The sequence below is a fragment of the Synchiropus splendidus genome, chromosome 18, assembly GCF_027744825.2.
Source record: "Synchiropus splendidus isolate RoL2022-P1 chromosome 18, RoL_Sspl_1.0, whole genome shotgun sequence".
NCBI classification, from domain to species: Eukaryota; Metazoa; Chordata; class Actinopteri; order Syngnathiformes; family Callionymidae; genus Synchiropus; species Synchiropus splendidus.
Window position 1 is genome coordinate 10,990,421 of NC_071351.1, and position 27,609 is coordinate 11,018,029.

The window sequence follows — 27,609 nt, forward strand, 5'->3', positions numbered from 1 at the left end:
GCACTGCAAAAGTTGAGCAGTAAATGAATCTAGTTCTGTAAAAACAAAGGCACATAGGTAAAACAATATTGAGGAAAATAGGTTACTATTAAGCCTGCAGTAGGAAGAGTCGGAGGATTTCAAGGTCACATGACAAATAATGTCCATATTTACCTCACTGAAATGGATGCTTCCATAATGGCTCACCCTATTCTCCCCGTTATGAAATGTTTTCAGTCATTTAGCTAGAGTCAATAAACATAAAAAATAACACTAGTATGAACAAGCATGTCAACATGGACACTGAAATGTTATAAGTAGTATTATTTGGATAGAAATAAATACTGTGGCTACTAACTGTATTGGAGTGTTTTTTGGTCACCATTACTGAGCAGAGACGAGGTACTGGTTCTTGTCATCACTGAGCTTACAGATGGATACAGGGTCACCGGGTCAGGCTCGTGGTTTCTCTTGGGTCCAGGAGCTGGTGGAGGCAGCAGGTGAGGGTGCGCCTCAGTCAGGATCCTTTACGCTTCCCGCCACACCTGAAAGACAGACAAGGGAAGAAAGAGGGGCAGAAACGGAGCAGCAGAAGTTAGAGATCCTGCAGAGATAAAACTGGAACTGGTTCCAGGTTTCACCACTAAATCTGATGGTTAAAGTACACACTCACTACGGTCACTAAAGAGCAGCTCTGCAGTACAATGAAGTCCAAGGAGGGTCGGAGTGTGAACATGGTGGCAAAAGATGTATCTGTTAGTAGCCACGGCTAGTCTTTTCTTCTCGGCCCTTGAAGAAAAGAATCCTCAGTTTGTTGTAGAGATGGCAGCAAAGACCTCCTGCCACTTTCATTACAACAACACTTGAGTATGTGAATATCAAAACTGGAAAGTTCTGATATTCACCAGTTCACCTCCTTAGCTTCCAAGGACAACTTGATGAGGTACTGACCACTGCAGAGTCAGATCACCCCGTCTTATGTACGCTTAACTGAAGTGGAATGAACAGAAAAAAAAAAAATTATAAATGACCTTTGAGTGAAACAGAAATAAAACTCCGAATGAGAACACACTAGACAATTTTCAATTAAGCTATGCTGCTATGTGATATTTTATCAAATAAAAAAAAATAACTACAGACGCATTTTCATTTTAGAGCATAACAATGCAAAGCAATTATGCAGCTCATAAAATATTAGTGTTCATACAAATTCAAAATGTATGAACAGATTTTTCTTTTAGAATAATATGAATTTTATGTCACACAGATGTTAAAAATGCATTAAAATTAGAAACCTGTGTAGAAATGGTCAATTTTCCATCATAAAAATCAAAACAAAAGACAAGAGTAGTTGAATCCACATCCTTGTTTTTATAAAACTTTACCAAAAGAAGTATGTACAAATTCAGAGGCATCGATACAAATTAAGTGCAAAGTAACAGATCAGTAATGAGACGGCTCGATCCTTGGATACAAACGATAAACCAACAAAAACTAAATCTTCCAGACAGGAAGAGGAAGTTTAACCCGGATATCTCTGCCGTCGTCCTCGAGGAAAACGACTGCTGCCGGATTTTTGTCGTAAACAAAAGGTGACGCTTCATTTTCAGAAGCTACTGTCAGAGATGCATTTTTTTCTTCTTTTTTTTCCCCCAGAAAATCGTAAGCAAGTGGACAATACAAAAGCCAAGCAGGCAAGATTTAAATGCACAGTTATTATCTGGGTCACCTGCTACATCTTCCAGCTAAGGTCTGATTTCTGTTCTGTAAAATTAAAGCAAATAATAAACATACTACAAACTACACTTTTCCACTCTCTAAATAAATAAAGGTGTATTTTGGTATATCGGACTCAAGGCAATCATTCTGGTCCATGATGTAGTGACAATTATTTTGTGGTCACCTCTCCACTGAAACTCACCAGGACTTTACAACCAAATCACTCCAAAGCCTTCTCTTCACATTTCGTGGCAACATCAGCATCATGTCTGCGAACACTGCCTGCAGTCTGAACCCAACCAGGCCACCTTTGTTCCACCGATAATATAGAAACTCACCCATCCAGTCCCACACACATAAAAACTATAGATATATATTATAAAGATCATTTCCAATATATTTCCCAGCAACATATTTGTATAAATAAAACAATTATAATTCCACAAAAACAGTCACAGTTGAAAGATGACCCGACTTGAATGCAATAATTTGCTACGGGAGAAGAAGCGCGTTTCCTGTCTCCATGGTGACCGGCTGCCAGAGCGACCTGAGCTGAAGACAGAAAGAGTGTTGTGTAATACGTAATAACACAACTCTATCAACGACAGAACAGGTCAGAGCGACTCCTCTGTTGCTTCCTTGCTCATCAGTAAACACAGACATCAGCCACAGGTTCAAAATCTAGAGCTCCGACGCAAACTATGATCACATGACCTTGTCGAATTAGCATGATGCAGTGAGACTTCTGATCAAGACCTTGTGGTGAGCAGCGATGGAGACACAAACACAATAACTTCCCGCAAAGTCGAACGCAGGGAACACAGAAAAGCAGCGAGACAGAGGCAGGCGACACGACTTCTGTCCAGCTCTGCAGACCGCAACATTCAGGACAACGTCACGGGACGTCTTTCACAAGACACCCGCAGCAGGACACATTTGGTGAGAACAATTATCAAAATAATCGAGGAGCACATCCCCGCTTCAACACAACCACTTAGTGTCAAGCTTTGAAGGACTTGAGTTTTTTTGTATTTGTTTTTTGTTTGTTTCTGAGGGGGGGATGACACGCAGCTTTACATTGAACAGTTATGGCTTCTGTACAGGCGAGAAGAAAAGGCACCAGACAGCAACAGCCTGTCTGCAGATACACACACCAACCTGGCCACCCAAGACAAAACTCTAAAACTATGAGGCGTTTTCACTGTGCAGCTTATATTTGCCCCTTAAAACTGAAGTGAGAAGATGAGGTCAGGCCAAAGTTATTTGGCACATCTAAAGCCCTCACTATGGCAACCTTAAACATTTATTTATTTCAGGTACGACTGATGGAAGCTGTTACTATTGGATGGATTTAGCGACATTCTACTCAGAGCTGGGCCAGGAAAACAACTGAATATTCTGATTTAAAGCAGACAGACAAAAAATGAAAAGTGTAAATAGCACCTTCATTTCCTGGGAAGCTGCACAGTGAAAAGACATGCTGCTCTTCCAGCAGCAGAAATAATCATCTATTTTAGCAGAAGGCTTTTTCTTTCCTTATTCAGTCAGTGAGGTCCAAATTCTTAAGGCAGAAGCGGTAACACAAAAGACAAGAGATGGGGATCCTAGTAGCTGGAGCTTCCTCTACCTCTTCCTCTTGTTGTGCTTTGGGAGAAGTCAGTTATGTGGATGTCAGAGGAAGGAGCGGGGTGCACACTCCCTGAGTTGTGAGGCAGCAGGACCAGACTGAAGGGTTAGTAAGGAAGTGTTGTCTCCTGTATCTTCTCATCCTGGTGAGTGAGCAAGGGCGGATTGAACCGAGAAAGCAGATCTCCTTTGCGTCACATCCAACGTTAGAGTGAAATGGTTTTCCGCTCATTCTCATGCCTCATCTCTCAAGGTAGAGATGAAGAGCAGACGCAGGAAGAGAGCTCCTCCTCGTCCTTGTCTCCTTGGTCAGTCAAAGAGAAGGTGGCGGGTGGAGACCCCCAAAAAGCAGTCATCTAAAAAGCACAGTGAGTGGGAAAGATCAGGGGAGCTGCAGTTTGGTAAGGGTGTTTGGAGCATGCATGAGAAGGAGTAATCCATCATCCACCAACAATGTCAGGTCAGTTAAGGAGGTGATTGCTCAGCTGATCAGGGGACAAAAACAAGCAGGAGAAAGTGTCAGTAGCAGGGCTCAGCGTGAGGTGTGGAAAGTTATTGACCCTCGTCGGTGAGAGCCAGCACCTCAGTCGTTTTATTGTCGTCGGTTTCACCTCTGACCCGGAAGAGTGCAGAGAGAAAGTGAGAGAGGAAGCGAGAAGAGGGGAAAAAAAACATGTCACTTCACCAACACTGACTTTGGAAGAAACTTTTCCATCTCGCCGCCACGGTCAGTCCTTGATGACAAAGAGGAAGACGAGGAGGAGGAGGGGCCCGCCGGTCTTGGGAGACTGTACATGTAGACGGCGCCGATGACAAGTCCTGCCCCCGCTGTGAACAGCAGGTCAATGTGGAAGCCGAAAAGGTATATGGAGAGCACGGTCGAGACGATGATGGAGAAGGAAGTCGCGAAGCCCTTCAGGATGTTGTCGGCGTACTTGACCACGACGGCGACCAGGAGCCCGCCGAAAGCTTGGTTGAATATGACACACCAGACCATGTTGGTGTAGCCGAAAAGGAAGCCGCGCTCAGCGATGGCATCGCCGTCGTTCCACCACAGCGCCAGCATGCCCAGGGCCATGCCGAAGATTCCCAACTGCACGTTGCGGACCCAGACGGACGCCGAGCTTCCTTTGAGGATCTTCTCAAAGTAAACGCCGGCAAAGCCAGAGGACAGGCAGCTGATCACCACGGCAAACAGTCCCACCATGTAGTTCTGTTTGAAACTGCTTGATACGGAGGATTCCTTGTTCCCCTCTTGCTGCACCTGCAAGAGACACCGACACAGTCATGAGCAAACCTTGGAACACTAGAGGTGACACATACACCTTGCAGTTGGAGAGAGGTCAGTGCTCCGTTAAAAGGTCTACACAACAATTGACTTTCACACTTGAAAACCAACGCATGTGGTTTCAAATCCAGCTTTTATTTTATTTTTGTTTTCATTTTATTGTTAGCAAATCATGCCACTGCCTATAATGGATAAGCAATACAGATGCCACCGTTCCCAAGGTGACGTAACTAAGAAAATTGGACTGTTTTTCAACTTCTACGCATCTTTTGTTTGGCTACAAAAACAAATCACTTCAGTGAGTTTGCGTAAAATAAAATGTAGTTTGACCTGTTTGTATATACCTAGGCTCCGGTTATGAAATTCATTATTAGTCAACTAATGGTTATATCCAATGTTTCTTGGTATTAGGATGAACCATCAATAAGTATTATCTGAAATTCATGATCTACAAGCTGGCCAGAAAAACTGTATCTCTGATCTCACAGAGATTATCTCTTTTGTCAACAGCTATTTAAAGCCTGTTTACAAAGTGACTCACCTGCACAATGGCGACACCTGCGAACAGCAGCAGCAGTGAAATCCACTGAACTTTGGACAGAGACTTTTTCAGCATCAGCACACTGAACAGAGCAGTGGTGAGAATCTTCAACTGGTAGGTGACCTGCACAGAATGCAAAATGCCAATCAAGATTTGTGCTGAGGACAGCAGACATCCAGACCACTCAGGCAGGTTCACAGTGCTCCCTGAGTCAGAACTGAGCGGCCGTTTATCCATAATCCCCCACCAATAGTGAAACACTACCAGCACTGGGAGTCCAGACAAACTGTTACTAAAAACACTTTTGCTTACCACAGCTATAATGTGCTCCTGCTGTTTGTAATGTTTTGAAAGGCTTCATTCTATTGTCTTCATTAATAACTTTTTATTAACTTTTGCATATTGCGATGTACAAATAAACCTGCCTGTGTGTCCATGCCGCTCTATTGAGGAAGTAACTTAAGCCGTCAACATATTCTGTGAGGTCACAACACTCCCTTGCGGCCATCGTAATATACTGAGGCTTGTGTGTAACCACTTGGCAGAGGGAGAGCTACATTGCACAACTCCCTCACCCAATACAAAGGCTACACAGTCAGGTCAAGTGTGGTGGTATTTTGGCTCGATTGGTCCCCGAAAAACAGGTCCTCATCCCTGGAATACTGGACCAACTGTAAAAAATATATTCATAGTCGTTGATTCTTTTACGATTTCAAACATTTTGACTGCAAGGCAGCAAAACCGGATTCACTCAATTTATCTCCGATCTCAAACAGGTTCTGGTAGATGTCCACATTATGTATTATATACCACACCTACACTCTTATAGAAACTCTGTGGGTGGCTGTGAACGTCATAAATATTTGCCACAAGCTTATACAAACATAATGGTTCCACCTCACATCATAAAAGCCACAGGAACTATGTTTCAGTCAAGGATCTGACAATAGACTTATATTATCTGAACATCCGATAAGGAGTGTCCCACAGTGGACCTTTGTCAGAAGACAATGAGGTCACCCTCTGACCTGGAAAGTGGCAGCTGGCAGGTTTGAGATGGCGACATACTGCAGGTTGTTCTGGAGAGTGTAGATGAGAGATGGGACGGCCAGCTTCAGCGTGTCCTTGTACTGAAACACGATGGCGTCGAGGAGCAAGCGCACCATCTCCTTCACGTTGACTAGCAAGACAAACATTAGTTGAAGTCAGTCAAAATAGAGAGATTGACAGGCTCAAGTCAGACTTCTCTTCTCCTGAAGATCTTAATTGTGTTTCCATGTCATGTAGAATTGAGGAATCAAAACAGTTCTACACAAATATACGTCCATAATATAATCTTGAAATGATTTTGACAACATTTATAAAGTTCATGAATATTGGTTTATGACATATTTACATAAATGTTTCTTTCAGATACAGATTTTTAAATGTATTTGTAGGTGTCAGCGAAGCAGTCCTCTACTAATCATCTTAATACTTTTTCCACTTAAGCGTCAATAGTAAACAGCTCGTCTTTCAATGTTTGATTTGAAGACTTCCGTCTCTATAGTGGAGCACGTAAAACCTGTTTTGTCCTCCACACAGGCAACGGACTATGACTACTTTGATGAACGGAGTGTTTGGCTTTTATCAGCAAGCAGCAAAGACTTGCCAAACTTAGGTGAACATTGTCAGGCATGAGCGTCAGCCAATACTTCTGTAATAACTTCCTGCTGTATGTTCAATTAAAAAATATTCACTTATCTATCAAAGCAGTCTGAGAAGAAAATGTAGTCCCACATTTCCTGCCAAAAAGGCCCCACTGTTTCCTGACTATTCATTTATGATACAGAAGTATATCCTTCTTTCTCTCACTTGTTTGACATCTTTGTGCCTGCCATTTTTTAAAATTCTGACAACCTGCATTCGATGTATAGGAGCACTTTTTTCCACATGAGAAATTGAGTTTTTTTCTGGACATAAAACATTCAAAAGCCCCACTTACATTTCTTCTGCAGCAGGATGATGAGAAGGCACGTCAGAACCTTGAGGAGCTCTGCCATTACAACAGCAGACGTAGCGTAGAAATGGTCACCCGGCAACGTGCGAACATAGCGGATGTTAAGAATGAGTGATGCATTCTGGACCACCAGCACGGCCAAACTGATGTACTTCAGCCTCCTGTTCACTGCGAAGAGGTAAAGAAAATTCAGATTCAAATGTCAAATTTGAATTAATCACGTCCTGCCACTCCAACTCAGTCAAATGCCATCCATGCTTCACCACCAGTCCTCCACACTCCTTTAAAAAGGACAAGCTACGAAATATTTGTCTTTGTATAAATTGGGAATATTCTATGTCTCAGAAATAAAGAAGAAAATTTGACTCGTGGAATCAATTTTCTTTTATCGTTGACATAATTTGAACACTAAGATTTAATGTAATCCTCAAAGTTGGAGATAATAGAGATTTTTTTTTTGTTTTATGGTAATGTATTCATGTATTTAAATTGTCTCTGACCTTGTCCTTCCAAGTCATGAAAGCATTCTCTTGTCTCGCTTTTAGAATTAAGGCAGACTCGGGGTGTAGAAATATATTGATATGCACAAATACTATACACTGTATTGATATTTTTGTTGAGATATCACAATACTAGGTGTGATATTGTCTATATGTTTCAATTTCTATATAATGATATTTAATACATGAATAGTTGGAGATGCTGCTGCATTTGTGACATGTTTAACACATTTTCCTATTGCACAGTGGAGTCATTTTGTTGAGTAAAGGAGCAATTCATTCCTCTGTTGGATTGAAATAGTCTACTGAAAGCTGGACTGAGTTCAAAACAAAATTATTTTCATGAACATAATATTGTACTGCATTATCTAATTTTCCCCCTTAAAATGATGGTTGTTGTTAGAATAGATTGCTGAATGTAAATATCTCAATATATCGCAATACATCGTATCACCACTCCTGTATCGGGACACGTATCGCAAGTTACCTGCCAATACACAGCCTTACAGCAGACAAAAAATAACATAAAACATTGTACCCAGGAGGAAGAACCACCTATCAGAGATGTCATCAGTGAAGGTGGTTGTTTTTAGGACTGAAACTACAGATTATTTTAACAGTCGATCGCTTAAGTTGTTGGTGTATGACGTGTAGAGGTTAACAAAAATAGCTGTGTGATTATAGCTTTGAAAATAGTCATTACAAAATGGAAATGGAATGGAATAGTGAACACTTGTGGAGCGTTGAGTGCTGTTTAGAACCGTAACGTTATCATTACTCAAAATATAGTCAGGTCTAGTGTGGTAGTGTGTGTGTGTATATATATATATATATATATATATATATATATATATATATATATATATATATATATATATATATATATATATATATATACATATATATATATAGTTGCAACCCCAAATGTTTATTTTTTCCACAGACGAAGTGTGTTGGTGAATCAAAATAGCTCAAACACAATACCCAAACATCAGGGACAGTGTAATCTTTTAAGTTTATCAAGCGGGCGCAGCCGGTAAATACAGAATGTCGTCAAACCTGACGGCATCCTCTCGAGTATCCAGGACAAAACTCTCCAGTGCGACGCCCTCCTGGTCCAGCACCTGACCTCATACTCTCCACGTCACCACAAGTCTTGACTCACCCCATTGGGCATCTGAGCACCATCGACTTGTCATTACACAGAGCAACTGAACTGGAGCACGTCCAATAATAAACAACGACTGGCGGAAGACAGCCATGTTATGTATTTCAATGACTACTAAAGATTGAGTTGCGTGGGCAGGCGGAGGCTGGACAAGTTTGATTCAGTCAGTCACACGTTATATTCCAAGTCATCCGCCGATCGGAATGTAAACAACAGTGACGCCTCGAGTATTAAATATTAATGCACACTATCGTGTCCGTTTACAGCAGTTCTTTTAGACTCTCTTACCGTCCCTCTGACTAGGACTGGTCGCCTTCTCCTCGGGCGGCTGGAAGTCGTTTTCTTTGGCCATGCTCGACTTCCACTGGCCGACGTACGAACCGAACTTTCACCCCTCAAACCTGTTCCGCTAGCACCTCCCAGCCAAACCCCCGAAGCAAGGCGTGTTTCCGAGCTGTACTCGGGACCAAGGCCGCTTCAGTAATGCTCCTCGTTCCCGGACGAGCCTGGGTATATGTCTTAAGGAGCTGTGGGTGCCGGGGCCTGCGGTGGAACCGCCGGGACCATCGGAGTGTAACAGCTACCCTAGCACTGCTCCCAACTACCGCTGCAGCGACGTGACACACACGGCGTCACAACTCAACCTTCTTCGTTTGTTCCATTGGCAGTCCGCGAAAAGGCGAGTTGGTACAATTGCGCCACTAAGTGGATGAATAGCGAATTACACGTGATCGTCACATAGTGAGTGTGTATGTTGTCGCTCAAGAGCCTTTTTACATCACCGTCTTAGTAAAATATATTTCGCCATTGTATTTGAACTTAAGTCGGAGACTGTCATCCTTTGGTCCTTATAATTAATAATAATTATATATTAATAATTTATATATATATATATATATATATATATATATATATATATATATATATATATATATATAATTATATAAATTATTAATATATAATTATTATTAATTATAAGGACCAAAGGATGAGTATATATATATATATATATATATATATATATATATATATATATATATATATATATATATATATATATATATATATATATATATATATATATATATATATATATATATATATATTCTAACAAGAAAATGTTTCAAATATTTTTTTGTCTTGTTAGACAGATTAACGTTTGATATTTTCTGCTTTCTTTTCATTAACCATGTGAGAGTCTTTCAGCTGCCCATACCCAAGAACTTTGAAAGTTTGTAGATAAATGTGTGACCTGTAAATTACACCGCTTGAGTCATTTAACAAAGGGAACACACCCCAGTGCAGACAATACCACCGTCAATGCAAAAGCTGCCAACCCTCAAGCTAAAGTACACGAGGTCTTCGGATATGTTTCAAATACCAATATTATTGCATGTTATACACACTCGTTTGCAAATATATATATTTGCTCATTTGTAATATTACGATAACTGCAACGTGAGTCCAGTAGATGGCATTGTTTCTCTCGGCGCACATGATCACATTTGCCTCCAGATATAAACATTTCAAATGAGCATCACAAAAACAATTTTATTAAAATTATTTTAAATTACTGCTTGGAATTTATGTCCATACTGAGGACAGCTCCAAATATAGCGCAGAGGATTTCAGTCATAATACTTTGGAAACCAAGAGATTACTTTTAATGTTTCTGCTTTCCAAATCCCCAGGAAAAACAGAGAGTTGTGAGGACAGACTGTCAGGTGTTAGTTTCATTCACGACTTTATTCCCGGTATACCAACTGCAATTAAATAAAAATGAATTGGTGTCATCACTGCAGCTCCATTATCAAAGTATGCATTCACTTATAACCATGAAGAAAAGCTACAATATCTCTACAGGGAAACAGCAAAAGCTGCTATTAAGCAAAGTGTTTGTGAGTGAGTGTGTGCACATGTGGAGTTGTCCAGATGGGTACACATTGGCGTCAGTCTGGCAACAACAAACTCATTGATCATCTCGCCTGACATGCGAAGTGTGGCACGACCTTTGGCTCCCTATATGGCAGTTCAGATTCACCTCAATCTTCTCTCTATAAATGAGTAGTAGCAGCAGTAGAAATATGACATACTTGGGATTTAATATGAAAAAAAACTCAACTCAGTCAATTGTAATGTCTCTAACACAGGATGCTGAAAATCCCGACTTGGGATTTTGTCCAATTACTCTTGTTTGTTCTTAAACCTGGCTGTGAAGACAGAAGAGCAGATCCTGGCCTCCAAAAAACAAACAAAGCAGCAAATAAAACACGACTAGAAGTACTTTTCCGCCAAGCACTCGAAAGTTAAAAACAAATCTATTAAACCTAAGCTGGCTTTGAAGCACAGACAGTGGAGTTAAACAGGAAAAATGGGGGAAATGTGGTGAGGGCTACTTAAAAATGCTTACTATATCTTCACAAAGTAAAACTAATATTATGGCTTGGTTTCCTCATTACTGGTCCTCATAAGTGTATATCACTTAGGCTGTTTCCATTTGGAAATGAGCTGCAGAAGTTGTAGCAAATTCAACAGTCTTCTTTAAAACAGAACTGTGGACATGGCACTCTCATTTTGTGTTTTCCTGTTTAGGCTTTGGCAAACTAAAACAGAGAAAAAGCCTTATGATTGTCCAAGGTGGGGGGCGGGGGTGGTGGTTTGGCTGTCAGACAGACCTGAACCAGACCGACTCATTCATAAACACTAGACACACACACAGAAGGATTTGCATGCTGACTCAGAATGTGGACAGCTGGTGTCAAAACTAAATAGACTCAGGGAAGTAGTCTAAATGGCGGAGAAGCCCACGGTTGTCCATGGAGTCGGAATATCTTGAGAATCTTCCCTTCAGATTTGTGTGCCAGTAATACACACCCTGTTCACTGCACGAGCTAAACAACCCGTATGGCCTGACGTCAGAGCGCTGACAGGCTGTTGAGTGAGTGCACCATTGAACAGCTGAGCTTGTGTTTTGCCATACATGTAAAACTCAAGGTGGGGCTGCCGGACGGTTCCAAAATAAGGCTGCACTTGTTCTGCATGGTCAGTATGATGGCCTGGAAGTTGAGTCCTGCAGTGTTGTAAGCAGGTTTTTATTAGTCAGCTTGACATTGAAACTGTTTTCAAATGCTCAATCACTCCTTGAGGTAACTCAAATAAATTCTTTCTCAGAGAAGTCGAGAACTGTGTCACAGAGAGAAGCAACAAAACAAGATTGCGTCAGTGGCTTTGCGTTGATGGTTCTGAAAGAGTGACTGTAAATAAATAGCTCCTCCGTGTTTTGGTTTGCATTTGTGCCTGTCTGTTAGCAAAATAGCTGAAGACTTTGTAATGTAACTGCCAAGAAATGATGATTCCTACCTTCCACTAGGCCCTCTCTCTCTCACAAGGGGCATCAGCGAACAATATGCATAAAAATATGTTTATAACAAGTCTTTAAGAGTCATCATGCCACCCACCAGCATCTCAGCGGTGAATCCAACTCTCTACAGTGTGCTATACACAATGGGGGTGATCGTGGTCCGGAACCAGGTCCGACAAATTCACAGAAAAGTGAAAAACCGACACCATCACACAGATACACCAGTGATCGATTGATGGGTCTGTATGAAAGGCTTCCACCACACTCAGCCTTCAATAGTGGCCCCTTGAATTCCCTTCCTGTGTGCCTTAAATGACATCACAACCGGTGGGGCACATTTGACATCATACAATGATGTCTTTCTCTGCCTGAGAAAGAAAAACACACTGCCGAGGCTCTGCAGAAATAAGGGTGTTTCCAAGAAAAGAGAAGGTGTGCCTGGGTGAAACCTCCACAGAGGAAATTGGCTCGCTGAAAAGGGACAGTCAATGATACCTGGACTATAATGTGCACATAATGTAGCGCTTGTGTTTGGAATGGTCACAGGGAAGCATGAAGATTGGTGCAGGAAAAATTGATGTAAATCTCAAGGAGTGAGCTGGAACACGCCTTTAGTGTGGTACAGTGGACAGACTTGTTACTATATTTAAAGGAGTGGACTTGTTTACTGAATAAACCTGTGTTGTTGATGGATGGGGTGGTGCTCTCACCATGCCAGTCTCATTTGGTTTTATTTGTTCCAGTTCCTGGAGGTTTGCTCTGGTGTTGGTGTTTAGCATCTGCTAGTGAACATGTGTGAAGGGAAAACAGAAGAACCAGGGTAAAGCAGAAGGCATTAGCTTGTCTGCCTATTGAAAATTACACCATACTGAATTCATCTTTTTTATTTCAGGATGATAATGTCATTACCACCCAGAGTGAAAATATTCTGACACCATTAGCCACAATGGTTTCTGAGAGTAACCAGAATGAATAAGTACTTCCCTTTTAATGCCAAAGTAATAAATGCATTATACAACTAGCCTGGGAAACGGCTTGAAAATCATAGATAGCAGTTAACACTATGTGAGGCTGTAACTTATAATAATAGATAAAGGGCAAGAGGACTTGTTTGTGAAAAAAATATGTCAGAATATTTCAGAGATGCTCTTTACATGCTTAAGTCATGGCACTGCTTTGAATCCTGAGAACAAGATGTTTCTCTCTTTCCGTTTGGGCGATGTCAGTATGGAAAATGGGTCATTGGAAAACACTTTTCTTCAAACAAACATTAAACATGGAGCAGAATAACAGCAGCAAGCTCTTAATTGTCACACTGGTGTTACTAAGAGGTGGTCAGCAGGGAGGAGATATGTAGATTTCTGTCTCTGGGGTCCTATTTGTTGAGTCTGTAGTCCCCAAAACTCACAGTGGACTGCTGTCCCTCTAACAGAGACCACCACACCCACTACCAACGTCAAGGTTGCCATTCACAGGCATTCTGCTTTCGGTGCGGCTGAAAACTTCTCCTCCAGAGGAGCTGTTTCACACCCCGGTCGGACTCCTGAAAAGTGACTGGATTGGGAAATTGACCCGGATCCCTCCACGTTGGAATACGATTGTTTTCCTTTCCCGGCTTGGATATTTTAAGGCGTATTTGAAGAGATGGCTGCAGGTTGTTTTTTTATCTTTGCATTGTGCTTGGCTTTGGGACAAGCCAGGTTTTACAGACCACTTCAGATGAGCCAATACCATCATGCAGTGGAACTTCACCAACAAGGGAAACCCACCAGCAGACACAAGTAGGTGTTCTTTCTTTCAACTTCAACTCTGTAGCATCTTATTCATCATCTACTCTCATTCTCCATCCAAGGAACCACTGCGCCTACGTAGTGGAAAAGACAATGTCCTTCACAATGCAAGATGGAGTGGCACCTTATGTCAAAGCCGAGTACAACAAGTGTTCCTGGGGGAAAAAATGTCCAACGCTTTTGTGAGTCAACTAGATTTAGATGCAATGAAAAGCAAACATCACAGTTGGATTTTGACAAGTCGCTTCCCTTGCTTCTGACAGGTATCGCATGATGTACAAACCAATCTACAAAGTGGCACATAAAACTGTCACAGAACTGGAGTGGCGTTGTTGTCCGGGGTACTCAGGATACAACTGTATGGAGGGTCCCCCAGTTTATCACCATCCAGTGAAAAGTATGCCACCTTTCAAGGGGCCACCATCTTTTAAAGGCCCACAATTTAAGGGGCCACCTAGAAAGGGCCCTATCTTTAAGGGTCCTGCACATAAAGGTCCAATGCTAAAAGGACCAATGTTTAAGGGTCCTGCACATAAAGGTCCAATGCAAAAAGGCCCAATGTTTAAGGGCCCTATGATGAAAGGCCCAATGCTCAAAGGCCCACCCATCAATTATGGTATGAAATCTAGCCAACGGCTGCAACCCAAAGGACCTCCAAGCAGCATCCATCACTACCCAATGCGTCAGTTTGGACCCCCAGCATCTTCTTCATTTCCAGCCACCTCATTTGAACCTTATCCATCCGAGCCAGAACCAGATCACTTGGAAACACATGAGCCAGAGCTAGATCACATAGAAGCACACCACCCAGATCCAGACCACATTGAAGCGCATCACCCAGAAGCAGACCATATTGAAACGCATCTATCGGAACCAGATCACATAGAAACACATCACAGAGAACCGGATCACATTGACTCCCTGCAGACAGACGTGGAAGAGAACCATGAGCTTGAGCAGAGTCTGGGACCACGACGTCATGTGCCACAGGAGGCCACTCCCATCTCTGAAGGTGAAGAGACTCCCGGACAGACCGCAGGTTTGTACAGACTAAACAATGCTGGAGCCTATCGCAGCGTCTCTTTAACACCACATTTCAACATTCATTCTGTTCTTCACTGAACTTTGTCACCACTTCATCAACACCACTACATTTTGTTGTGGACTACAAGGGCAGTTCTTTCTTAGCCCTCTAGATGGAAACACATTCTTATCCAGGGAATCAGAGCCACTATTTACACTGCACCTTCTCTCACCAGGTCAAGCTCTGGACCCTGAAACTGAGGAACGGTTATACAGAATGGAGGAGGATGTCCGACGTCTAAACCAGGGCTTCGAGACACTAAGGGGGACTGTGAATGGACTGGAAGAAAGTCTGCGGGCTTCATTACGAGAGGATGCCAACAGGATGCTCTCAGCTCTTCTCTCTGCAGGTCCCGGTCCAGTTGCTGCTCAAGCTGTATCTTCAAGTTCCTCCACAGTAGGTTTTGTGGAAATCCCCGGGGGTGATCCACAAATCGTCGGTCTGGACAGCAGGCATGTCATTCCTAGCCTCACAGATCTCAATAGCAAAGTAGAAGAGTTAAGGAGTGAATTGAAAACCAAGATTACTGAGCTGCAGGAACTGAAAGCCACAATTCTGACTCATGACGGAGCACTGAGGAGGATTGCAAATGGAGAAAGTGTCAATTCTCCAGTTTCTCCACACACTGTGGAGAAACTATTAGATGACAAATTGAATGCCGCTAGAGTGGACATTTTGGGTGGGTTTGAGAAGCGTGTGGAGACGGTGGAGGGAAGATGTGAGGAGAAGGCTGGGGATGTGCAGCGTCTGTGTCAGAGGGAGCAAAGTGAGAGTCAAAAGGAAATGGAATCTACACTGGAAGAAACCAGCGTTGATTTAAAGACCGAGCTGAGGAACCTCCAGACACAGATTCAAGGAATTCAGGCAGATAGCTGCTGTACGATGATGAGCGGGCTGGGTGAGAGGGTGCAGTTGCTGGAGGCGTCACTGGCTGGCCTGAATCAGTCCCAGAGCCATCTGAGGGTAGAACTGGGTTCACATAAAGACCACATCGAGGGAATACTGGAGGGCCGGTTGGCGTATGTAGAGTCCAAGCTTAATTTGACTGGTCAGCTGAAGAATGATGAGTATGGTCAGAGGCATATTAGCTTAGACCCAGTTGAGGAGGGACATGGCATGGAGGCTCGCATGGAGGGGAAGATGAAGGCACTAGAAGGTCGCCTACTGACAGCTTTGGAAGAGCTTGGCAATGCTACTGCCCCAGTCCTCCTGGAGGGCCATGCAGTTCCAACCCTGGAGCTGGAGTTGGAGTCACTTCGTGGAAGACTTGAAATGGATGTGGACAGACTTCAGAAACAACTCATCGGCCTTGAGAGTCTTTGCTCCTCCTCTTGTTCAACGCCTCCCAACACGATATCTACTCAGAAAGAGTCTGATAGTAGGAGTGGAAATGTTGAAGAGGAAATGGGACTGCATGAGGACCGCCTTGATATCCTCAACACGACAATGCAGAACATCATGAGACATCTGGAGCGCACGAACCAGCAGGCCCAAGAGGAAGGAGAGCCATCCGTACAGGGAGCCCTGACGCTTCTGCAGTTCAATGTGCACTCAGTCAACAGAACCCTCAAAGGCCTTCAGGACTCTCTTGGGTCTGTGGTCCATCAAGTCGGTCAAGCAAACAACTCTTGGCATGAAAGAGAGGCTCGTCTGGCTCAGCAGATGAAGGGAGTGGTCCAGCTGGTTGGACATCAAGCTTCCATGCTTGGGACAGGTGAGCGGAGGCTGACCCGACTGAAGAGCGAGCTCCAGGAGATGAAGCGACGCCTGGTGGAGGAGGTGCGAGGTTGCCGAAGCACAGCCATGGGTGTGAAGAAAGAGGTATCTGAGGTCGGGGGCCGCGTGGCCACTGTTGAAGACAAGTGCAAGGGTCTGAACTTCTTGGCTGAGGACCTGGAGACCATCAGGCAGGAGTTGGAAAAACAATCAAACGGGCTTCTCCTCCAGTTTAATGGCACACTCTCAAATCACGCACGGCAGCTCTCTGACCTTCGCAGCGAACTCAGAAATTGCACGATGAGACTGGAGTCAACACAAGTTTTACAGCTGGAGGATGATTCTAGAAGAGGGGACACTTTTACTTCAAATTAGTTTAGCTGATGTGAGGAAAAGTCTTTAATGGAAAAAGTCATGGAAAAACCTGCACTGAAAAAATGACTTTTTGTACTTTTACCTGAATGCCACAATTGATTCCGTGATTCTGAAGGTGCTTTTGCTACACAGGTCAACACTCAGATCACATGAGTCAACGCCACAACCTGCCTCTTGAATATGGTTCTGTTTCGTTGTATAAATGATTATTTAAAAGCGTTTACATGTGATTTTTATTATATAGTGAGACTGAAAATATGATGTTTTGTTTTTATACAATTTGTGAACTTAGGAATTTCTACTCCTGTTTTTGGTAATATATGTATCATCCAAAAGTTGAATTAAAGACTGCTGTTGCAATTCACTGGTCTTCTTATGAGAAGTGGGGTCTGTTGAAAACTACACCGCAAGAGGGAGTTAGAGAATAAATTGAGTCGCCTGGGGAGACTTGGCTGTTTTGCAGAGCACAAATTAAACCCTGCCTTCCAAAAATGATGATTTGTAGACAGCCCATCCCTGCCATGAGGGAAAAAAAAACATTGGCATTTTTTGCCAAGGTTAAAATGACCCTGCCAAGTACTGCTCCACCTCAACGCCCTGTCATATCTTCCTCATATCGCTGAACTGTGAATCCACCATGTTAGCTAACCAAGTCCTTAGATGACCTTGTTTATAAACTGAAAAATGTGTTATCCTACAAAAGCAAAGTCCTAGGAGGATGACAAACATTTTCAATATGGAGTGATAAGAACAGGTAAAACATATGATCCCTGCAATGTAGTGATTCAATTTTTTTGCACTCCATTTCTGCTGAAGAGGAAGTGAATGTCACGCGTATTAATGTGGGCGCTGCTTACAGGAAAACATTCATGTATGTATCACTGTGCGTCACCGTCATTCACCTTTCTGGGCTTTGTTGCTGGAATTAGTTTAGAGCAGTGACGGCACCATGCATCACCACTGCCTAATGAGCGGAGGTAAAAAGCTACAGAGAGCTGTGGTTTTATGAAATCAACAATACTTATGCTGAGTGTGGTTGACTTTTCCAGTACACTGTGCCGTCTGAACTTGAAAGATGCACAGTCTTCTTTGTGTAATTAAAGTAAGGACATTCGTAAGAGTCCCCTGAGTCATAGTCAATTCACCTCTGGCAATAACATCTGAGCACTTCCCGCACTCTCCAATATGATGGCAACAAAACTGTGCAGGACATCACTCTGCCTCCTTTTACCATGGCAAGTATTACTTCTTAGTTCAAATGAGGCCATAAACTTTCGTTGTGAAACAAAACATGACTCATCCACTCGATGATGAGGATCTGCCGCAGTATCCAACACAGAAAAATCATGTTTTGAATTAAAATGTGGCAGAATCATACTAAAAATGACTTTGACTTTAGCTCATATAGTGTGGGAGGAAGCTTGAGGAAGTCATGAAGTCTCCAACACTATCTTCTCCTGTAAACAAATGGAACCATTAGGCCACAGCGCGGTCTCTCCGCAGACTTGTCGACCACCAGCTTCTCTCACTTCCTGTCATTCTGATCATTCCCTGTCGGCCGTCACCTTCCATTTACACACCCGCTACGTAATCTCACTGCACACCCGACAAGAAGTTCATCAAGAGATGTCAGAGGCAGCGGCCTGAGAAAGGCCAGGACACTGCCCCCAAGTATTAAAATGACAGTCTTGCTCTTTATAGCTCTGTGACAGGCCTGCAGCCTCAGCACAGCTCAACCAGAGCAACCAGCGCACACTCCCTTAAGCTGCTTCTGTGACTGTCAGTCAGCGGGCAAGAAAGCTGCGAGCAAGCTGCATGCGCGGGAATGATAAAATTGGATGAGGACGTGCCAGTGAAGTGCTGTTGTCTCCTGCCAGGGCTGGGGTCAGGAAGAAATTACGGTCCTCATTCATTTGTGCTGAAAGAACCCACACAAAGCCACGGCATTATCTGTCATTGTTTTGACTTAAAGGAAAGGGTGACTGCGCTCGCTGACTGACCACTTCGCAGGAACATTTTGTCATAGTCATGTCATTCACCATATTTGAATTCAGAGTGAAACAATTGTGTCCCATTATGAGTTGTTAACTGTGAACGAGCCACGATTTTGATGCTACGCTTAAAGCACGTTCTTAATAGACTCTGCAGTTGTAGCTTTTCAATGACTCACCTGTTCTTTTAATTCTGATGAAGCCTACTATTTAAAAAACTAAGGGTTTGCCTACCTCATGGTGCTTTGGAAATGGCAAAAATGAATTCTACACCTTTTACAACCCTAGAATAGTCATCAAAAATGATCAAAAAATGAGATTTGTAATTGACAGATGATAAGAAAATTATTGTTTTGGTTTTTTTTTTAGAAAAAAATGGTTCACAGAAGTAATTTAATGCATGTGAATTGGTGACCAATTCATATTCTGTTTACAAAAACCATGCTTTGCTTCTGTAGCAGCCAAACACAGATGGCATTGAAGGGATGGTTGCTGGTCTGAATCCAGGGAAGGAAACTCCATATAAACAGTAAATAGTCCCTCAGGCAATTCTGGTTTGCATGCTACACCGTTCTTCAACTGGATGTCAGATGTTGCTCTTGAAGACAGCTGCCCCTACACCATCAGAAGATAAAAAAGAAGAGGACAAGCATAGCTTTACATCGGCAAAACCAGAAAAGGGTGGGGGTTGACTCATCATCCATTCTAACTAGTATTATTCTGATCACCAGTGCCCACCCACTCACCTCCCCTCACTCTCTCACTCTCTCCGTCTCTGGCCCGCCGTCACTGTGGGATTTTCATTTTGCCTCAGTGTGTGCCTCCCACAATGACGGCGCGAGTGTGTGTGTATGTGTGTGTCCACCTGACTGCTTCTGTGTCACACTTGCAGAGAGAGGAAGGATACCTGGACCAAAAACTTCACTGTGCTCCTTAAAAAAGAGCCAGTGCCTGAACCTTCCACATCATCTTCCGTCTCACTTTCTCCTCCTCTGTGGCTATTTAAGCTCCTCTCTCCTTGTTCCTGATCTCCACCTGGCCTCCATGAGTCTAACTGAGGACGAGCAAAACCTCCCTGAAGGTAAGACTTTCTTCTCGAGAAATTATATTGTTTTATCTGTGCGGTTCCTGAACTGAAATTGGTATTTAAAATAAAGTTTCCTCAGCACACTGTGTATGTATTAAGGTCATTCAGGGTTCAAATATTCAAAAAAAATTACAGATTAAGACAAAAGATGCGGCAGCCTGTAGTCCAGAGAGTCCAGAGTAAATAAGTTATATTACTGATGTAAAACAGTCTTCAAACATTCCATCATTTTGGAGTTAACTCATCCTGCAGACTGAAGCTCAACATCAACAAATGCATATTGTCACTTGAATAAGCATCACCACAAGCTACACAACCCAAAGTAACACGCTGTCAACACGAGTCCAACCTCCACATTAACGTCGGAGACAACAAAAAGAAAGCAGCTGTCGAAATCCAGTCGTCGCAGAAACATAAATATTGTTGTCACATTCAATCATTCTGTGGTTATGTAACATGTTTGTGTCATAAAGGCAGCCAGGGATGAGTGAAAATGACATTCGGGGCTGGCAATGTTGGATTATTTATTTAAAATGTATCAGTTGTGCTTTGCCATCAGCTGCGTTGTTGTCCACTGGGAATGAACAAATAACTATGAATATGACATCAATAATTCAGCCAATGCCAAGCACAGTATTCTAATGAATAAAACAAGACTTTGTTATTGTCTGTGGCCACACAATGCATGATTAAACTGCATTGCTGTTTAATGCTAAACCAAAATGATGTCCTCGGTCGAGCCAAGTGCAGGATTTGGTGTCCGTTTGCAGCGTAAACACACTGGATATGTCTTCCAGCCCTGTCCTTTTGGAAGTGACAGGCGAAGGTGTTTCTTGCAGCAGTGTGGCAACTTCCCCAGCCACTGCTCTGAGTGTCTGTGCTCATTCAGTATTTGCGATTAACATGGTTTTCTCTTTGTGTTTTAAATGTCGGGGTAAACAATTGGTTGTGATTGTATTGTGGAGCAATTTGACATCCACTGTCTAGCGGAAAGTGATAATAATGCTGGATTTTTGTGGCTTTATTTAGTGTTTAAATCCACTGTTGCTTGAGAATCTGATCATCAGTACCAGTAGCAACCTGTGCCTCTGCAACCTCTTATCTGAAGTGAGGTCGCGGGGGCAGCAGTCGGAGCAAAGAAGCCAAGGCTTTCCTCCTCATAAACATTCCAACATTTATAATATCAGGAAGACTGCCTGAAACACAGCCATCTAGTGGTGGGGCACGGAGGCTTTCAAGGTGTCGTACAATTGCTTAGTGGCAATCTATCTCCAATTTTACTTACACATTTGAAGGGCAATGAAAAATGACGTGGCTAATTGAAGTCAGTCCTGACCTAGACACACGATTACATCAGTCGCACGCACGCATTAGTTTTCTATAGGGACTGTGTGTTTGAAAGTGTTGCTCCAGGCGTCTCTTTACTGTGGAGTATTCAGCTGAGGTGGTGATGACATTTGCTTGTCACTGTCACTAAACCTCAGTTTAGGTGACACTTGCGCTCAGCAGGAGAGAATTGTTACACAGCAAGCGCCTGTCGAGCTTCTACAATTTCCCTGCGACAGTGGGGAATAAAGCCCCCCTTAAAACCTTTCCATGAAAGCGCTTTGATGAGTTCAACTGCCACTGCATTTTACTGAGATTTAGAAAAATATTTTTTTAATCGATACAGAACACAGTGACACCTCAGCTCCTTTATATCCCTGACCCTTTTCTTCTTCCTCCCTCTGATTGTTACACACATTCTGCTGAGGCTCATCATCCTCTTGTCTTGTTGACAAAGAAGAGTTCATTACTGAGTATCATGTTAATGGTGAAGCGGAGCCTCAGAGATGTGCTGCATATATTGTACTCAGATAGAGAAACGCTGCTAGCGAACGCTTATTAAAGGCAATGAGGCTTAAAAACCAACAGAGCAGACGAAAGAAAGAATCAACAACAGAGATGACATTATGAATCTTGAAGGAATCCATGTCCCCAATGACAAACTTTCCAAATGTTTGCCACAGTGCACTGAATCCGTCCAGATTTAACAATGAATAGCAACTGGGCGGTTTCTCTCCGAGACCTTGAGTTACAGGTGCTTTTTCATCATCTGGTGGTCAATAGCCGTAATGCTTCAGTCCTTGAGTGTCAATGCTGCTGCAGCGTCATCTCTGGTAGCACTGTAAGTGTTGCTGCAGATCTGTCCCGGCGCTCTGAGCGTTCTGATCCGACTCATTTTTCATTGCTCTAACAAGAAACGTGATGCTCTGAATAGCAATCGTCTCCTTGTTCTCGGACAGCCAGCCGAAGGGATAGTGATCAGGTCTTGTGCGTAGCATGGTGGAAGAGTGTCATTTTCACAGCCAGTTACACCAATGTATTAACTCTGAATTGTCCAGCTTTGTTTCATTCTCAGATTTCAGACGCTGATGATGTTTTTGTGGGTCCCATTAGCCAATACGTCTACGCGTCTTTTTTCTTAACCATTAAATAAATAATGAACTTTTATCATGTCAAAACCCAGTTTACGATACATGGACTCTTTAAATTATTTTGAAAAGAGAGAACAATGAATCAACTGCTTCAGTGTGTTAACTAAACAGTGCATGTGTTGCACTAATAGTCAGTGCAAATTGACTCATGCTGTTATGATTTGCATATCACATGTTTTAACAAGCTGTCAGCATCTTTTAGAGCAGTGTTTTGACTCCTCACTTCAGAAAAATGCTTCAAACTCTATACCAATAGATTAAATAAATGTGGAACCGTAATAATGGGTGAAAATGGGCTGCATGAGATCAGTGCTCTTGAGGAGTGCTTTTCTAGTGTACTGTAAAAATAGAATTTTTTAAGAGCTACACCTGAATCATTTTCATGATAAGAAGCTCACTGTTTCTCGAGAAACACCATTCATGACTAAACCTTGAAATTGAAGCATGTTTTATGGATTTAACTATGGTAAAATTAACAAAATACATGTGTAGATTGCTTGTCTTTGTAACTGTCCAACGAAGAACCGACATATTTCCCGTTCTCATTTTGCTTCTTTACAGCATGAACGCAGTGACTGTGAAAGAGTTCTGTCTAAAACGGCAATATTTCTGACAGAGATGCTGAAACACGACTTGACAGCACGACTCTTGCGTCATGTGTAATTATTATATACCACATTTGTTCTGCTGTCTTACAAACAACACTGTCATGCCTAGATGCATTTTGTTCTCAGCCATTCAGGCTCATTACTTGACTACACTGAACTGTAAAGACACATTATGTTAACCATGAAGGCCCAAGGGTTCTGACAGGAGATTATACAACATATCTGGGAGACAGAATGTCAAGATTCCCGATCAAAGAACTGCAACAGAACGCAATTGTCAATAAAAGCGCCCCAATATTTTCATTGTACTTGTACTTTGAAGTGTGTTTCCGCACCATTGGGTCCAGTAAGTAGACATCCATGTAATACCACATGTAGAGTAAATGTAGAGAAACAAAATATTTTTGTTTTTGTGACACGTATCATAAATGCAACGGCGGTGCCATCCCTGCTTACAGACCAAGACATTGACATCATCATTTTGTTTCTGCTCTCTGAATCGTTCAGGATGGGAAACGCTTCGGACACGTCTCCTGTCTTTGTCTCCACCATCTCAAAGGAGAAAGACATCCTCATGGGGGCCATCTACAGCGTCTTCTGTAAGTCCAAATAACCAGTCGATTTCAGCCGTATTTCTGAGCAGAGCTGCTTCCACCGCCGGCAGGTGTGCTGTCCCTGCTGGGCAACTGCACTCTCCTACTTGTTGCCTATCACAAGAGGTCGACTTTGAAGCCTGCAGAGTTCTTCATCATCAGTCTATCCATCAGCGACCTTGGAATGACACTCACTTTATTTCCACTGGCAATACCCTCGGCTTTCTCTCATAGGTGAGTCAGGTCTCGAGCCACCGCAACGTATGATTGCATCACCTTTGTGCGGTTGAAAAATTTGGGGGGGGGGGGTCAAAACGACATCACTCAACATTTTCAATCTGAGGGCTGAAAAGATTTTCATTTTTTTGTGGGGTCTAAAACAGGCACTATTGAATGGGAAATCATTTCTAATCTATTGTATATTCACAGGTGGCTTTTTGGCGAGACTGTCTGTCAGATATACGCCACCTGTGGCGTTCTGTTTGGCCTCTGCAGCCTGAGCAACCTCACAGCTCTCTCTTTAGTCTGCTGCCTCAAAGTCTGCTTCCCTAATCACTGTGAGTAAATAACAAACCCGATAGGACACAAGGAATTATATGTAACAGCAAATTCTCTTCTGTATCCAGGTAACAAGTTCTCTCCATCACACGCCCGCCTCCTAGTGGCAGGTGCCTGGTGTTATGCAAGCATATTTGCGGTGGGGCCCCTGGCTGAGTGGGGGCACTACAAAGCCGAGCCTTACGGCACCGCCTGCTGCATCGACTGGCACGCACCAAACCACGAGTCAACGGCCATGTCTTACATTATCTGCCTCTTCCTCTTCTGCTACGCGCTGCCCTGCGCCGTCATCTTCCTATCCTACACGTTCATCCTGATGACGGTGCGGGGGTCACGCCAAGCCGTCCAGCAGCATGTGTCACCGCAAACTAAGACAGCCAACGCACACAGTCTTATTGTCAAGGTCAGTGCATCTGAGCACGGAAGTAGGTGAAACTAAAGGCGGTGGGAGCGTCACACCACTACGCATGTGCAATGTTGGCAAGGCGACAAAAGCCTCCATGTGACTGCACAATGCCTGTCTCATGGGTTGCTTACAGGCTCGGGTTGGAAGGAGAAGCAACCTAAAATTAAATTTCAGCCCGGAAAATGAGGCAAAAACTGGAGGAAGGAGACAGAGGACACCTCAAACTAAGAATAGAAAACAGCTTGATAAATGAATGAGCTGGTTAAAGAACGTCTCCCAGACCTTGCTGAGTCACATTTAAAAAGGCCAGACAGGAGCCTGGTGTTTCAATGTTTTAAACCCAATTTTAATTGTTTATGATGATCTATATTTTTTCTTCTCCATAGTTGTCGGTAGCAGTGTGCATCGGCTTCCTGGTAGCCTGGTCCCCGTATGCTGCTGTCGCCATGTGGGCTGCTTTCGGGGACGCCACCCAGGTCCCTCCGACGATGTTTGCCTTAGCCGCAGTCTTCGCCAAATCCTCCACCATTTACAACCCCATTGTCTACCTGCTTTGCAAACCGAACTTTCGCAAATGTCTCTCACGAGACGCCTCGAGACTCCGGCAGAAGATCTACAAAGCGAGTCCCCAGTCAGACCCGAAAGAATGTCTGGGATCCACATCGCAGCGCAACCGGGACGTAAGCATCTCGACCCGCTGCTCGTACGGACAGCCAGAGAGCTACGGGGCGTGCCACCACTGCACTGACAACACAACTCTGTGTCACATGACCACACCCCAGAGGACTGCCTGCATACTGACTGGTACGACTCACCAAGAGGTGAGGGTCACCCAGCTCTCTGCCCAGCCACAGACGGACTTTCTTTGAAGAGGAACCAACAGCCAAGTGATGAAGCAACTGAGTCTTTCACTTTGAAAAAGCGTGACTCGCAAAAGTTCTTTAAGGTCATCGGTTTACCAGCGTTGAACGGAGCTGGTTGATACTTTCAGATGGCTTCATCAGAAGAAAGAAAATAGACATGTAAATTTGTGTTTATGTAATATTTGTGTGGCTTGATACGGTTTACAAGTGAATGGCTGTTTCTTGAGCTGGATACTAAAGGAGACGTCTACGGGGCAAACCCTGCTGGCTGGGAATTGAACACAGCGTGAAGTCAGTAATGTGACAGTCACAACTGCAACACAGTGGAGTCGATCAAGTATTCAGCAAATGTGATCAGAAACTCCTTGAGGGTCCATGATGACCTTGTCGGAAAATTAATTGAGAAGTATTAAATCAAACTGATGGCTGTTGTTTCCTTGTCAGGACAAAACAGACAATGTCGAAGTTTACAACTGCCAGCATTTGATATGGATGGCACGGATCCCGATGAATCTCCTGTGTGTTGGTGGACGACTGTCCCCACTATGTTGACCTTCACAAAAAACCCATTTGGACATGAAGGAAATGGACTCTTTGATTCAGTGTGTAAGCTGGAGCTATGCACTACCACTATTCATTTCGTTTATTGGAACTCAGTGAGATTTCAACATTTTCCATGAAGCACTGGCATGTGACTTTCAAATTACTGAGGGCACTTTGACTTGTGAAGTTGAGAACATGCGTGATGTGACAATATTATTCCATATAAGAACAGGAAAAATATGTATCATTGGTACTGTTAATAATAAAGACAAGCCTGACGAAAAGTCTTTGTGACGTCATGTATTTAAATGCGTAAAAGTGTCTTTCAATGTATCAACAAATTTGTAAATGATAATGATAATGAAGTCCTATGAAGCCTTGTTTATGAAATAAAAACTCAACATCATTCCATCTCTCGATTCTTTCTTTCTTTTTTATTGTTTTAATATGCATTTACCAAGTAATTTACAGTGAATTGGCATGTGCTAAAATTATTTACAGGCAAACTAATCCTTAAATTAGGAAATAAAGCTTGAACTAGAAAATGTGAACTTCATATTTCACAAAACAAATGTATGCTTTTAATCATTTTCACTTTATAATGGCTTCAAAAAGCCTCAAAATGATTGAGATATAGCAGAGTACGACTGTGATTAAGTGTGCCTCGTAATACAACACAGCAGTTGACACTTAACACAAGCACAGGAGTGGCTAATATCATCCTAATTCAAGGGTCTATATTAATAACATAGATTAAATTATAAATTATTATTACATAATTATCAATGTATGATTATGACGAGATATGTGAATAAACAACAGATAGAAATAATCATTTTGTAGTTTCATTGTTAAAATTGTGTTACAGCAAGAGATTATATTTATGAATATGGTTTAGAAAATATTCTTAGATAAAAGGCAACACGACTTTCTTATTAGAAATATAAATGATGCAGTAATGACTCACCAAATCTTGGACACAAGACCAAATCAGACATAATATGCACACAGAACCCTGAGCTGAGAAACCCACCCCTGTTCAAACAACTATATAGACATTTTATTTTATTATTAATTTTATTTATTTAAAGCTCAACTGAGACGTGAATTTGACACAGCAGGAGGCCTTCACAAATATCCATGAATAATTGACTCTTATTTCTTTAAATGCAGTGTCATAAAAGTCAAGAGGATAAGCTGTTCTCTGGCAAACAGCAATGAGACACTGTTTCACTGGGTATTAGAGAAAATAAGTGACGTGATGGGATAAACTGGAGAACTTTGTGGAGCATATGTCAATGCACGTTTCTGATCCTCTATTGTTTTGTGTTTATGTT

General features: G+C 42.7%; 3 protein-coding genes across 4 annotated transcripts; 2 read left to right on the forward strand and 1 right to left on the reverse strand.

Annotated features, from left to right (window-relative positions):
- Positions 1-62: 62 nt before the first annotated feature.
- On the reverse strand, positions 63-9,459 carry slc35a2 (solute carrier family 35 member 2). Of its 2 annotated transcripts, none has more exons than XM_053850126.1 (6): positions 9,109-9,459; positions 7,138-7,320; positions 6,182-6,333; positions 5,154-5,276; positions 4,020-4,588; positions 63-524 (listed from the first exon to the last, which is right to left on the reverse strand). In XM_053850126.1, the coding sequence occupies exons 1-6, from the start codon at positions 9,170-9,172 to the stop codon at positions 497-499; spliced, it is 1,119 nt and encodes a 372-aa protein (XP_053706101.1). In that variant the 5' UTR covers positions 9,173-9,459; the 3' UTR covers positions 63-496. The 2 variants fall into 2 exon arrangements, with proteins under 2 accessions (XP_053706101.1, XP_053706102.1); XM_053850127.1 differs by lacking the exon at positions 63-524 and adding an exon at positions 533-3,680.
- A 4,366-nt stretch (positions 9,460-13,825) lies between these two features.
- emilin3a (elastin microfibril interfacer 3a) lies at positions 13,826-17,146 on the forward strand. Its single transcript, XM_053849725.1, has 4 exons — positions 13,826-13,962; positions 14,034-14,153; positions 14,235-15,010; positions 15,231-17,146. The coding sequence occupies exons 1-4, from the start codon at positions 13,826-13,828 to the stop codon at positions 17,144-17,146; spliced, it is 2,949 nt and encodes a 982-aa protein (XP_053705700.1).
- Positions 17,147-19,964: 2,818 nt separating this feature from the next.
- Positions 19,965-26,536, forward strand: opn7d (opsin 7, group member d). The gene is made up of 6 exons (XM_053849736.1): positions 19,965-20,218; positions 23,817-23,908; positions 23,974-24,136; positions 24,332-24,459; positions 24,529-24,863; positions 25,253-26,536. The coding sequence occupies exons 2-6, from the start codon at positions 23,818-23,820 to the stop codon at positions 25,733-25,735; spliced, it is 1,200 nt and encodes a 399-aa protein (XP_053705711.1). The 5' UTR covers positions 19,965-20,218; position 23,817; the 3' UTR covers positions 25,736-26,536.
- Positions 26,537-27,609: the final 1,073 nt, after the last annotated feature.